The sequence below is a fragment of the Helianthus annuus genome, chromosome 10, assembly GCF_002127325.2.
Source record: "Helianthus annuus cultivar XRQ/B chromosome 10, HanXRQr2.0-SUNRISE, whole genome shotgun sequence".
Classification (NCBI taxonomy): domain Eukaryota; kingdom Viridiplantae; phylum Streptophyta; class Magnoliopsida; order Asterales; family Asteraceae; genus Helianthus; species Helianthus annuus.
This window is the reverse complement of record NC_035442.2, coordinates 145,036,727-145,051,422: the sequence shown is the minus strand read 5'-3', so window position 1 is coordinate 145,051,422 and position 14,696 is coordinate 145,036,727. Positions and strand designations below refer to the sequence as shown.

General features: G+C 35.9%; 1 protein-coding gene and 1 long non-coding RNA gene across 2 annotated transcripts; one reads left to right on the top strand and one right to left on the bottom strand.

Annotated features, from left to right (window-relative positions):
- Positions 1-21: 21 nt before the first annotated feature.
- LOC110885942 (protein trichome birefringence-like 41) lies at positions 22-3,751 on the bottom strand. The gene is made up of 5 exons (XM_022133683.2): positions 3,466-3,751; positions 1,338-1,515; positions 1,055-1,230; positions 639-797; positions 22-422 (listed from the first exon to the last, which is right to left on the bottom strand). Exons 1-5 carry the CDS (start codon positions 3,717-3,719, stop codon positions 113-115), a joined length of 1,077 nt encoding a protein of 358 aa, XP_021989375.1. The 5' UTR covers positions 3,720-3,751; the 3' UTR covers positions 22-112.
- Positions 3,752-11,240: 7,489 nt separating this feature from the next.
- On the top strand, positions 11,241-13,226 carry LOC118483117. The gene is made up of 4 exons (XR_004869611.1): positions 11,241-11,412; positions 11,508-11,655; positions 11,969-12,096; positions 12,172-13,226. It is a non-coding gene; the product is annotated as an uncharacterized LOC118483117 (long non-coding RNA).
- Positions 13,227-14,696: the final 1,470 nt, after the last annotated feature.

The following is a 14,696-nucleotide window of genomic DNA, read 5'->3' as shown; positions in this document are numbered from 1 at the left end:
AATAACTAATTAGAACGTAGAATAGCTTTTTTTATTTCAATTACCACCACAAAAATGCAAGACTTGTATCTTTTTAATTAATTTCTATATAACAAACAAACCAGCTACTAAATTATAGTTGGTTCTTTGAGAACATAAGGTTGTAGAGCAAAACATTCCATGTATCAGGAACTCCAGCTAAGCACCAGTGGCTGCAATCCCTCCCAGACAATTTGCCAAGCCCGTACCTTGACGGATGACCGTCTTTTCGCAACAACGATAGGTTGGTTATATCCAGCAAAGTCACCGGTTTCTTGATGCTTTTCAATTCCTTCTTCAAAACTGCCAATGCCATTGGTGTTGTTCCGGGATAGGTGGACCCGTGAAATGGTTCCTTCTGTCCTATGCAGGCTTGCGCTTTCGGTTCACCCCAGCTAGTGCCACTGTCATGTAAAATATAACATAAAAATCAAACACATGCTATTGAACAAATTGTTTGAAATGACATAGATAAAAATTTGGGCAATCATAGTTAGTTTTTCGTTAAAATGAGATTAAAAAATCTCATCTATCATATTACCGATATGAAATATTATCGGCCAACAAATCATGTATGAATGTTTAAATCCAAATGTACAAATAAAAACAAATAAGCTTACTTGTAATGAGTAGGTGAAATTCCTTGAAAGAAAACCTTTGATTTAAGCGGATCAATGTTGTCGTCAACCCATCGACCCCATGTATCAATGGCCTTACCAAAAGCAACAACTCGATCCATATCTTTATATACTTTGTCCCCATCTTGTATAAAGTCAAATCTACATAACCATCATCATAACTATCAATGCATATCATATTCTTATCATAATAATGTTTATATATTGAATTAGTTTTTGATACAACTATACATTGTGTCAAATACAACATTAATTATCTATATAACTAGTTCCAAGTTAGGCTTAAATCTCCAATCTACTCATTCAGACTTAACTCAATTTGAGTTACTCGACTCACTTACACTCATTGTATATACATATGCATGATCGTATAAATAACACAAAGAATTGTAACATACGGTTGGGTAGGGCCTCTACGGCTCCACCAATGCCACGTGTTAAACACGAGGTAATCAACATCCAACCAATGCTTGCCACTTGTAATCGAATCCAACTTCATCACCCTTCCAATTTTTTCCTTGACAATATCCACGAAATATAAGCTATGATGGTAAATCACTTTCGCTTCATAATCCTACAAAGTGAACATGTATTTATGAACAAATCCATTTCCCATTGAACATATATTAAATAGTTTGTAGCAAAATAACAAGTTTGAGTTTGGGATAATTTATCACATACCGTAAAGGTGTAAGTGGTCATGCCAGTTGCAGCGTTGATTTTTACAACATAGTGTGCAGAGGGTACCGATGAATGAATCATACATAACAACGACAACCAATGGTTTTTGCTCAACGAGTCTCCCACAAACATTATAGTCTTCCCCCTTAGTTTCTCCAACAAGTTTTGACCATCAAATCTGTTAGCAACAAAATAGTATATGATACACAAGGAACCCTTATTTGCTTTGCGAAGACAATGGGCACACTACACATGCCCTATAAAAAGGTCAAAACCGTGAAAATATGTGGTGGGAAAACGCTTTTGCAACTTAATTAGCGGCGAATTGTGAGACGAAATAAGGTGCATAGACACAGATTCGTGACAACTTAGCTAGAGGGTATTTATCTCAGTCGCAAAATTATCGTTTTGTGGTGGTTTTGGTTACCACTAGGCATGGGATTGGTACACTACCTGTACCCATACCCGTACCGGTACCGAAAATACCGGTACTGAATTTGAACAAAACTGGGTACCATATACCGTACCAAATATATAGGTACGGTACAGGTACGAGTACGGGGACTGGTACGGGTATTTTTGGTACGGTACCCGCTTTGGTACCATTTTGTTTTTATTTAGTTTTTTAGCACTTGTACAAGTACTAAATAGGTAAAATTGACATGAGTAGCAATATAGTACGAGTACCAAATATGTAAAATTTGTACGATTACCAATACAATATGGGTACCATATAGGTAAAATCAATACGAGTACTATAAATACCATAATGCGAAATAAAACATAATACAAAAAAAACTTTCAAAAGGTCTACACAAAATTTGTTACCAGTACCCGTTTTTACCCGTACCCGTACCAATACCGAAATTACCGAATACCAAAATCAATAAAACTGGGTACCGATACATGTACCAAATACCTAAAATCGGTACGGGTACAGGTACGAGTACGGGTACGATACGGGTACAAGTACGGGTATTTGGGAAAAAAAGCTCATCCCTAGTTACCACTTTTGCCCCCTATTTTATTAATGAAGATACTCACTCATTATCGTTTGTTTATCTCAAGATAGATAATACTAAGTGTTAGAAGATAATGATAATTATGTGTTAAGTTGCATTGTGTAACATAATATTGCATCTACCATACAAATAGGATACAATGATACAAATGAGAATAGTATAGAAAAATTAGGAAAAATGAAAAATAAGCATGTTAGAGACATGGAAAGAGTTTTCTGAGTATTCATTGAATGTTTATATAAAAAGAATTTTGGATAGAAACTTTACATGATAACCTTTTTGTATAATTAAATTTCAAGTAGGTCTTGTGTCATCTTGGTATGGCCTCTAGACGTAATCACGTATTAGCAACAAAAAGGAGAGACAATATGGGCAAGATATGATCATATATGCATATAATTTATTGTGGGGTGATATTTTATTTATTATGTTTTGTTTATTTACATATTTGTTTGATGATATGCGATGAAAATGAGTTGATTATGATTCAATCAAGCACACATTTAAAAGAAAGTATCAACTAGAATAAAAAATAATACCATATATATGTGATAAAAGCTTATAGTAAAAAGAAGTTTGTAATAAAAAGGATATGAAGCAAAGAATACGTAATGATTCATAAACGTTGTGTTATCAAAACTGATAAAAAAGTCACATTATGAAAGTATTGCATCAATGTATAGAAAAGTGATATGTGACTTTAAAAAACCAAAAAAATGTTCAATGGTACATGTGACTTTCAACGTATAGAAGAAAGTATTGCATCAACGTATAGAAAAGTGACATACAGTATATACTTTAAACTTTAGTAATTTATTTCAGTAAATCAAATTTTATGGTACATAAAGACCAAAAACAAATTATTATTGACCACTTAATTTAATACATTTGTTGCGTTGACTCATTTTAGTACTTACCCAAAATAGAATTTGTAAACAATAAAAGAAAACAAATATTATACCAGCATAAGAATTTTGTTCCATGGTGATATCAGACGGTTATCCTCTACCGATTACAATTAAAGGGTTAAAATCGTAACTTAGATTTATATATAAAAAAATTCAACGAATACACCATAATAAATTAATATGTATATATGTATATACCTCGCTAAGGAGCATGCATTTGGTTGCCATCGATATTTCAGATACTGTTGATCAGGGCGTTTGTTTTTGACACAATCGAACTCTTTGCCAACGAAAGGGCACACGGATGCGTTGTAGAGTGGATATGACTGATCGATCACCCAATTTCCCTGGAACATGTCACAACTTAGATTCTTGCTTTCTCCATTGATGAATGCATTAATTACAAGAAGCAGAAGAACCCCAAAATGTTGATGATGAAGCTTAAAACCCATTTTAATCTCTCATGCAAAGAGAGAGATGCTTGCTCGCTCGCTCTTTGTATTTAGACATTCAATATGATGGGAATAGGTATTTATAGGGCAGTGTTTATATATATAAAAACAACTTTATTTGATTTTATTCCGTTAAGATATTAATTCATCCCTTTAAAAAAGCAATAATATTAATTATTCAAACCTCCATACAAAAATAAAACATGTCTTTTTTGGTAATATTTCAATCCAGTTAAGGTCTTAATACCAATATTGACAAGATATCCGCTTTAATAAAGGGAATTAAATTAAGGTTTTTACGTTATAATCAAATCCAAGTCTTAATACCAATATTAACAAGATATCCGCTTTAATAAAGGGAATTAAATTAAGGTTTTTACGTTATAATAAAATCCAGAAATTATTATTATTATTATTATTATTATTATTATTATTATTATTATTATTATTATGTATATGTACTCTATAAAATAAAAACTAAAATATCGAGAATGTATAAATAGGGTAGGGATCTTGTACATTAATCCAGAAGTTTGAGAAATGTATTGTAACACTATATATAACACTATATAACACCATATCAACACCGTATAACACTATGTAACACCATATAACACTATGTAACACTATATAACAATATATAACACTATATATCTATCATAGACATGCTATCAGACAAAATATAGTGTTATATTTGTTATATAGTGTTACATAGTGTTATATGATGTTACATAGTGTTACCTGGTGTTTATATGGTGTTATATAGTGTTATATATAGTGTTATAATACACTTCTCACACTTCTGTATTAATGTACAAGATCCTCTATCTGTATAAATATGTTAATTTTTAGTAATAATAATAAGAGTTAATTTCCCGAATGGTCCCTGTGGTTTTCCATTTTTCACCTTTAGTCCTCAATTTTTCAAAATAGCATGTTTGTTCCCTGTGGTTTGCTCACTTGTTACTCATGTAGTCCCCGGATTACATGATAGTTAGTTTGCTCAGTTAAGTTTGTATGAATGTCTTAACTACCCTTTATACATATATTAAAAAAACAAAAAAAAAATAATTATAGTGCGGGGCCCACCCCCACTACCCAACCCCTACTTTTCCTCCCGAACCCATGCCTGCATCATCACCGTTTCACCACCTGCCACCTCTGCCGCAAACACCTTCCACAAACCTCCGGCCACCATCCTCCCGTAACCACCGTTTACACCACCACTCCTATCACCACACCTTCCACAAGCCACAACTCTACTCTGTCTCTTGGTTGCTGGATTAGCTTCTCAAGCCGTTTCTTTTATCCAACGTCGTAGTTTCGACGGCGCCGCTGGTAACATTACGTCACACATACACAACATCTTCAATATCGATGTTAACAAAATCACCACCACTAAACTTTGCCCCAATGAAAAAGAATAAGAATCTTGTTGAAACTCTGGCGAGATTGCTTTAACATTTGATTAATACTGGAAATGAAACTAAATCAAGCCCAAATTGTTTTGGTTTTTTATGTATTGCAAAATACATCTATTTATCATGTATAGTTTGTATGTATTTCGTGTCGTTTGTGTCGGTTTTTAGTTTAGAATTAGCTACTATTGATAGTTTGTGAATTGGAGGTTTTAGTTGCTGAAAACGATGAAAAAAATGTTGAAAATATGCTAAGTGAGAAGAAGCAACGAGATTCGGACGAGACGCAGCTGAACAGGAACTTATAAACGAAGAATGCTGGAAAAACATCTCGTCGCGTCATGCCACCATACATTTGAAGAACCTTCGCGTGACGCCAAGCCAATAGAAAAAAAAATAAAAGTAAAAACACGCGCCATGGTACGCGATGCCATAGTGAAATCCCCTTCGCGCGACGCGAAGGGGTCGCGCAAAGGGGTTGTTTTCGCAGAAGGAGACAAGGTTGGAGCTGGATTCATTCATGCACACGTATAAATACATCATAATAATGAACTCTAACCCTAGTTACGAATTTACAACATCTTGGGCGAAACATCTGGGTCGCGATTTAATCATCCGGTTCACTTGTTCTTTACTTTCTATTATCAATCATGTTTTCTTTCTTTGAAAATACTTTCGTTTTGTGTTTGATCATGAATATGTTAGGCTAAACGCTCTGTACTTCCTAGATTGGATGAGTGGATTATTAAAGTTTTGATTTTTATGGTTGTTTGATTATTTATGGATTGTTTATGAAAGTAGTCAACTTGATTATCGATTTGATGTATATGAATGCTAAGACTTGTTTAATTGTCGTTTATTGCTTCGTATAATTCTTGGTGGATGTCTTTCACATAATAGGTTCATGCTAGATTATAATTTTATATTGTAATCTTTTGGGTTAATTGGCCAATATACCTTAGAAGCGGTAATTGATAATTGAGTAGGTCTAGGTGTTCTGCTAATCTCAATAGCTAAAAGGTGCGAGGTTATTATTAGGTCTAAGTTGATGAATTGCTATGTAGGGTCTTCGTGAGGAGTTTGAACTAGTTTACTTATCAACCGCTGTCTATCAAGTTGAGTCGAGAACCCAAGTTTACCCTAGGTTTATAACCCGCGAGGGAGTAGATAAAATTAAGGTACTTTCATAAACCACTTAGATAACCCGTGAGGGAGTCTAGATCAACCGGTGTTCATAACAATCTTTAGAGCTCCATAGGTGTCTTTCTGAGAAGGGTCGGGGGTCCTGTTCGGTGTCTCGATAGGTTTAGCATTAAACGATCTCGGTTCCATTGTAACAAACATCCTAATAAAATCATCACTAGTACAATCCAGGATTCCAGTCTAGATAGTCTTTCATCATCATATGAGTAAACCCAAGTTAATTCGTGTCTAGTTAACTTAATTAATTAGTTTAATTAATTCGCAATTTTAGGATATTTAGAAGCCCCCCCCCCCACACACACAAAAAAAAAAATATAAAAACAGTTAGTGTTATGTCAGCGTCGGTCTAGATAGTTTAGTTAACGTAGTTAAACTGAGTCATGTGGGTTCGATTTCCGGACTTACTTAGCTGTACTAAAGTCGATCGGTTCACTTGCCGATCAGTAGTTTAGTCGAGTTTAGAGAGTCTAGAGTAGCACATCAGTTTATAACCAACCAAATCGTCCATTCCACCATTACTGAACAAACTAGGAAATATTTTATATCTTCTCGATCTCCATTAGTGTCTCATCTTCCCATTTGATTTAAAAAAAAAAACTAGAAACAGTTTTGATGGCAGGTCACGCAATGGTGGTGTGATTCTGGTGTGCGAATGTTTTTCGATGTCACACCCCAACCGATGGCGGAAACATCAGGGCGCGGCACTGAGCGAAACAGATTGTCCAGAAGTTTCCATAACAACTACGATTACCAATTATTTAAAGCATCACATTCCATACCATGACATAAAAAGTAGCATAGTTATTACAGAAAAAATCAAGACAAATAGTTCTGTTTCGACAACTCAGAATTTAAATATAGACAATTTGTTTATTTGTTTCTAGACCTTTCCTAGCCTCGATTTCACAGCAAGCCAAGCATTCTAACATCTTAAGAATCTGCCACATACGTTAAAGTAAAAGTCAATACACATAGTGTAAAGGTGAGCATACAAGTTTAATAGATATAATAGAGTTCGAAATCGTTTAAGCATAACCAGCACGTACAATATGTGAAATGATGCACGTAAGTTATCGACATGATCCTATCAATACCAATGACTGCGGGTTGACTGCGCAAGGCAGTTCGTAATACATATTCACCACTATGAACCATGTGATTAATTGTCCTTAACAACCCCTGAGTGAACAGGTGCTGAGTCCAAACTATAGTACTATTATTGCTAAGGCAGGCAGACAGCAATCCATGTGTAAACATAACAAACAAACAATCATTGAGTCACGTATACATGCGGTAGCGGTTAGCATTAAAGTATTGCGTAGTGTGTTCGATGTGATTTAGAATAAGTAACGTATGTAACACCCAAAAGTGCGTAAAGCAAAAAGGGTTCGAGTATACTCACAGCGATGATGGATTGAAGGGAGCGCTAGAGTGAAATTAGACTGATCAGAACGATGGCATAAACGATATGCGGCGCGTAAAACGATGTAAAGTGAACCAAGGATCGGACGGTAATCCGATCGAATGGCAATCCGATCGGATGGCCGGTCGATCGGATGACAATCCATTCGGACGGTCATCCGATCGGATGACCACTCGATTGGATTGTCACCTCGTTTGGTGAGGATGTGTTTGTGTATGATGGCTTGCCTTTTGAAGTTTTCGTTGTAGCATTTTGAAAACAGAGAAGTATCTCTACCTTTCAGGTCGGTAGATCTAACGGCGGTTCGATCGGACGGCGATCCGTTCGACGGGGTATTTCTCAGAGAACAAGTTCACAGCAGTGTTGTCACTCGATCGGGTAGTCTACCGATCGGGTGGCAATCCGTTGGAACTAGTAATGCATTGAACATGTTGAAAATTGTTTAAGTGTTGAAGTCCAAACATCACATGGTCGGATGGTAATCCGATCGGATGGCAATCCGATCGGACGACAATCCGTTCGATGTTCAAACCTCAAGAGTTGAAAAGTTAAGTGTGGGACCAAGGTGCAAGCCGATCGGGTGGCTGTCCGATCGGGTGGCAATCCGATCGGATGGCTGTCCGATCAGACGGCAATCCGTCCCAGTCGACCTGATCGTCTTTACACTTGGTGGTTTTGATAGTTTATAGTTTTGATCGAGACGGTGTGATACATGCTAAACAACATAACCTCGTCAAGACCCAAGTGACCCGATCGGACAGGAATCACCCTAGTCCGGTCGGTCAATGGTTCGAGCTGGTGATTCATGCTTAACCCGAAATCTGTAGTCTCTCGGATAGAATTCAGATCTGGAACTAACACACTACTAAGAATGAGTAGAAGGTTAGAACAAGTTCCGATTCTATCGGTTTTGAGTGCATTGAGTGTAAAAGAGTTGAAAGAAAGCTTGAAAACCATCTTTCAATCCTTTCCACCATGAATATGTTCAGATCTATGCAAGATCTTTGTTTATTTATGTGAAAATCGTTCAGATCTAAGTTGTTCTTGGTGGATTGAAGTCAAAACATGAAGTTCATAAGAACCCCATGATGACATCATCCTAGAACACCTCAAATCTAGTGATTTACGGTTAAAAGTTAAGATTCAAAAGATAGAAAGGTGTAGGAGTGCGTGTAGATCAAGAAAGTACAAGATTTAGGTTGAAAACTTACAAGGATCGCGAGAAATCGGAAGAAAAGCGGGCTGGAGCGAGCTGGGTCGAGTGATAGCTATCACATCAAGTGATGTGACATATGAGGGGTATTTATAGGGTTTCCATAAAAGGAAAGTGGGGAAAGTGGCTGGTCGATCGGGTGGCAACCCGATCGGGTGGACATATGAGGGGTATTTATAGGGTTTCCATAAAAGGAAAGTGGGGAAAGTGGCTGGTCGATCGGGTGGCAGCCCGATCGGGTGGCAACCCAATCGGGTGGCAACTCGATCGGCTGGCCACTCGATTCAAGTGTTCGGCACGACGAGTTTTGCTGTTTCGATTCGTATGTTGAGCGTTGCGATGCGACAGAGTTCCCTTTTATATTACTTTTAATCCCAACTACTATATCTAACATATAATCATCATAATTAACTTGCGTTTAGCGTTTGCGATTTGATTGCGATAGCTTTGCGATTGCGTTTCGATTAATCACCACAACATAAACGTAATAAACATGCACAAGTAACACATAAAAGGCACACACACATAAAACAATATCCAGAACGCGTAAATCGAGTTGCGAGTGCGATTACGATAAACAGTAAAGCGATAAACCATGCAATAAACATCGATTGAACCTCGATTAGTAACAAGTACTCCACATAATACAACTAACGTACAAGCATAATTAGACTATCTACAAGTCAAAGAAGTCAAAACAGTAGTTGAGATAAGAGTGACAGATCGCAATTAGCAATCTTTTCTCCCTTTGACTTCAATCTTGACTTTGATTTTGACTTCTGAAAACACGGGGTGTTACATTCGAGACATAGATCGACCGAGTTTAGGTGACCGAAGTTTGGTGGTGGTTGGGGAAGACAACCAACAATGTACATGGGAGAAGGCGGTTGGACGATGAAGGCTAGGTTGGGGGTGTTTAAAGTTTATTTAATGAATTAATTTTATGTTATTAATTTCATGCTTATTTTAATGTATTAATCATAATTTATTAATAATAAGGATATCTTGTCATTTCACACAAACTTAACTGAGCAAACTAACCGTCATCCAATCCGGGGACTACCCGAGTAACTAGTGAGTAAACCATGGGGAACAAACACACTATTTTGAAAAGTTGGGGACTAAAGGTGAAAAATGAAAAACCAAAGGGACCATCCAGGAAATTAACTCTAATAATAATGATAAGTAAATAAAGCCACCTTATAATAATAATAATAATAATAATAATAATAATAATAATAAAAAATGTGAAGCTCTTAGGGGTCTCTTTTGATTGGTGTTTGTATTTTGTCTATGGTTCTAGCGTCTTGTGTAACATTCTATGTTTGGGATTTAAATTAGACAGGGAAATGGAAGTTGTAGTTTGGGTCTATTATGTCAAAAACCAAACTACAAGGAATATTTATGTAATTTAACTCCCTTTGGTTACAAACTTACGTAAATACGAAGGTAAACTCATATTATAGTTAGTGGAACTAACAATGCCAATTGAGTTGAAAGAAAGTGAAACTTTGGCTAAATGTGAAAATACCAAACTATAGGGACTAAAACTTTAATTATGCCCAACTTAGCTAAATTTCAGCAAGTTTATGTTGAAGGGAGTTAGTTTGTCGTATGATGTGATTGTAAGGGTTAAATATGGGTGCAAGTGGAAGTGTTGGTTGTAATTAACCCAAAACCTAATTAGAGGGACCAAAGGTGACATATGGGAAACTTAACCAAAAAAAAAACAGCACTTTTAAAATGGAAGGTCGACTTTTCTAAGGGGGATTTAGCCCTTAGAAGGTTCTTGATTAATCCAACACACACAAAAGCCTAAGTCAAGATGAATACTCAAATTCAAGTGGTACATGTGTATATTAAAGCCAAAATAAAATGACTTATGAAGGTTTCAAATTAAGATATGAATTATCCAACTCTAGACGATGGATTTACAGCATTGGAGATTTCTTGATAACTAGTCTTGAAACCAAATCTGGAAATTTAAGGTTTTTACATGAACTTTATATGTCTTGTAAGTCATCTTCATGATTGAAACATGGTTTTGTTTGATTTAACATTATATATACCTATAATTTGCACCATGTTTAGGCATGTTGCTGTTGTACCTTAGGCTTTGTATCTGTTTTATGAATTAGTTTGTTGTAAGGTTAGGTTTGGATATATCTAAACTTCTACATGCCACGCGCCCCCACCCTTTTAGCCACGTTTCTTCTCAAAAGACCTTCTTTACCGATGGGTTTTCTTTCTATATGCAAGAGAGAGAAAAAGTACACAGTGGAGAGTGAGGGAAAGACACGACATCGGCTCCAAATACTGTACTCCACTCCGCCTTATCTTTTCTACAGAGAGAAACAATGGACATGCATTAACTTGTCATCCTTTCCAGAAAAGTCATCGCAACATCTCTTCAATAACGGTCATCTCTACTCAATGGTCTGTTACTCTGTTATCATTCTCACTTTTAATTGAATATTTGTTTAATGTTTTGAATAATCGAATCGTGTGTTGTGATTTGATTTGATTTATAGTTATTACCGAGTGATACTTGAGAAAGATCGGCGATGGAAGGTTGTATTGGTACTAAACTGAAATCTTGATTGGGGGGAGATTAGTGATCGAAGACAATGGATTGTTATGATTGGTTGGGGGCAAATTCAAGATTCCTATTTGCAAGAGGTATACCACCCTTCTTGCAAATTACTATACGTGCTTTCACACCATTGTAGTTGACATTGTGGGTGTTAAAGTAAAGATCATTCAACTATAATTATTTACTTAATTAATTAATTATGATGGTTATTTTACCAAGAAGTGAATCAAATACAATAGTTTTTTAGTGGCTTTAAAAGCATAACAACGCTAAACCAGGTGGGCAAAACAAGAGAGATTCGAAAACAGATCAATAGAGTTTTGATGTTCTATGATGTGTGTATATAATTGTTATAGTTAAGAGGGTAAACTTGTAACTTAAGGTGATGTGAGAGAGCAGGTCAGAGGAGGTGAAGAGGTGCCAGAACTGTTCAAATGTAGGTAGTGTATGAAAAGGTGATTCCCAAATTGTCGTTCAGATGTAGCGTTCAACAAACCTATGGTATCACACAGAGGCAACTCAATGAGGTAAGGTTTCCCTATTTTTACCTTCTTCTAGCTTATTGGTTTACCTACTGATGATAATATATTGTTGTTTTGTAGATGGAATTGATTTTTTTTTCACTTTGTGGTTTGCCTATACCCTATGTTGCCTTTGGACTTGCTAATCTAACACTTTGTTGGATTTGGGCAAACATTATAAGGTACAGAGTCACGTCTTCAAAAAAACCTTTTATCAGATTAGAGGATATGGATAAGTATGTTGTTGGATCTCAATTGTTACCTATAGCTTTAGATAGTTCCTAATCCAATGTTAGAATGGCTTATTTGGTGAACCTTTATATTTTGTTCTTTGTTTCAAATATTATAGTAAACCATTTAATAGCTTACCAAATGTTTGTGACTGCATTTGTGACTAGGCTTGCGACTGCATTTGTGACTGAGCCTCAAACTGGGTCTGTGACTGTGTATGTGACTGGGCCAGAGCCTGTGTTTGAGACTGTGTATGAGACTGGGCCTCAAACACTGTCTATGATTGGGCTTCAAACTGTGTATGGACCTGAAAATAACAAGTTGTTTTAGTGTCATAAACATAAAAGCTAGTTACGAAAACTTAGAGATGGGTAAAAAGGGCTGGGGTAACATGGAAAATGTGAGACTTTTATGCATAAAATTTTCGTGTTCTCAACTGTCTCATATATACTAGATGATGTTGTAATTGTTTTTATTTTATTTTGTGTTCTCTAATTCCAGGTGTTGTTTGCTGCAACTGCATTTACACTGTTTTACTAATTTTTAATGATGTATAGTCTTTTACAGTTTCCTTTGCGTTATCTTACATTCGACTTATCTATTGCATGCTACTGACACCACTATTCAGGTGAGCATATTTGTATTTCCTTTAGGGAATTAAAATTTGATTTGCTTTGCATGGGTATTGTATATAGTGTGTTGGCTTGTGTATGTGATATATGTATGTTCTTTGGTTGTAGTTAGGGCTGGCAATTTTACACAAATACACGAATATACGATACGAACCTACACGAAGTTAACAGGTATCGTGTATGGCCTTAACAGGTATCGTGTACCAAACAGGTAGACACGAGATTACCTGTTAATTTTCGTGTATAAACAGGTTAAATACCTGTTTACCTGTTAATACCCGTTAATACATGATAAGAAATTAAATTAAATAAAACTCATCAGCCATGTGCATGTGGGTTCCTTAATTCCTTTCTATTTTCATTCCTCATTTAATTCAAAAAAAAACCCTAAATTCCCTCTGTAACTCTCAGATAGCATGTCGTGTTCGTGTTAACAGGTATTAACAGGTAATTTTCGTGTATAACAGTCGAATAGTCGTGTTAACAGGTATTAACAGGTAATTTTCATGTATATCGTGTTCATGTTCGTGTTTGAAAGAAAGGACACGATAAGTTATCGTGTCGTGTTCATGTATGAGATTTCGTGTATCGTGTCTTATCGTGTACGAGTATACACGATATGCCAGCCCTAGTTGTAGTATGTAGGTTTCTTTCTTTGTAGTTCAAGTCTATTATAGTTTGCTTTTCTGTTTGTTTTTTTTAATTGTTTTTTTTTCTAGTTGGTTATTATTTTTATAGTTGTGGTTATTGGGTTTATAGATGTTAAGTCATAAGAGGTTGTAGTTGTCATCAAGTGTTGAGTCTGACATTCCTTCTACGTCTACTGACATCATCCAAGATGCGTAGTCCGAGAAAATTTAGACGTGTGCACCCCATATACCAAAAAAATAGGTAATCACACGCAGACTAAGTTGTTAGATAACTCATACATACTTCCTGATTGAACTGTGTATATGCTACAAAGGTATACAAAGTCTAGCACAATGCATATCAGAGTACGGGACAATACTCAACTCACGGAATTTTTTTTTTCATTTACTAAAGGCCCAACAATTTAGAATATGTCAACTGCAGTGAGTGCAGATAGGTTACACAAAGACAATGGCAGACAGTTACTACAAAAGTAGGCGCCTAATGATTAAGAAACTATGTTCTAGGTTTATGCCCTAAAAAACAGATAGAATGTCGTGACCAGGACACTAGCTACTGGATACTTGAAAGTTAAAACAACCATAGTCACAAAACTTAGGATCTTAATAACAACTGCAACCTCCTTGTAACAAATAAAGTAACCAGCAGAGTTGTTTTGCAGTGAACAAATTAGTGAAGGCTTTACATGAGTATGAAAATTGTGACTATGTTTTATTTCACTAGGGCTGCAATATCCTAACAGATAAAACATACTATCAATTTTTCTTTTAAGTTTCAGATCCAAGCAGTGCTTCTAAGAAGGCATATTAAGAATGATAAGAAGGGGAAACACCTTTTGTGCAGTTGCCCACGAGGAACCCACTGTAACCGGAAGTCGTATGTCAACAAGCCACATCGCCCAGGACAATCTCTTTTGCTCAAGTTATGTAACTAACATCCTTAACTTACAACCGTGTATAAAACCTAGATGCTAAGTTTTGGGTACAATATATGTAACTAACTGAATTTTTGTGTTTGCACTTCTAGTTATAAATAAATTAAAGGTGTATGTATGCTTTAAAAGGGTGAACCCTATGCTTAGTGACTAGTATG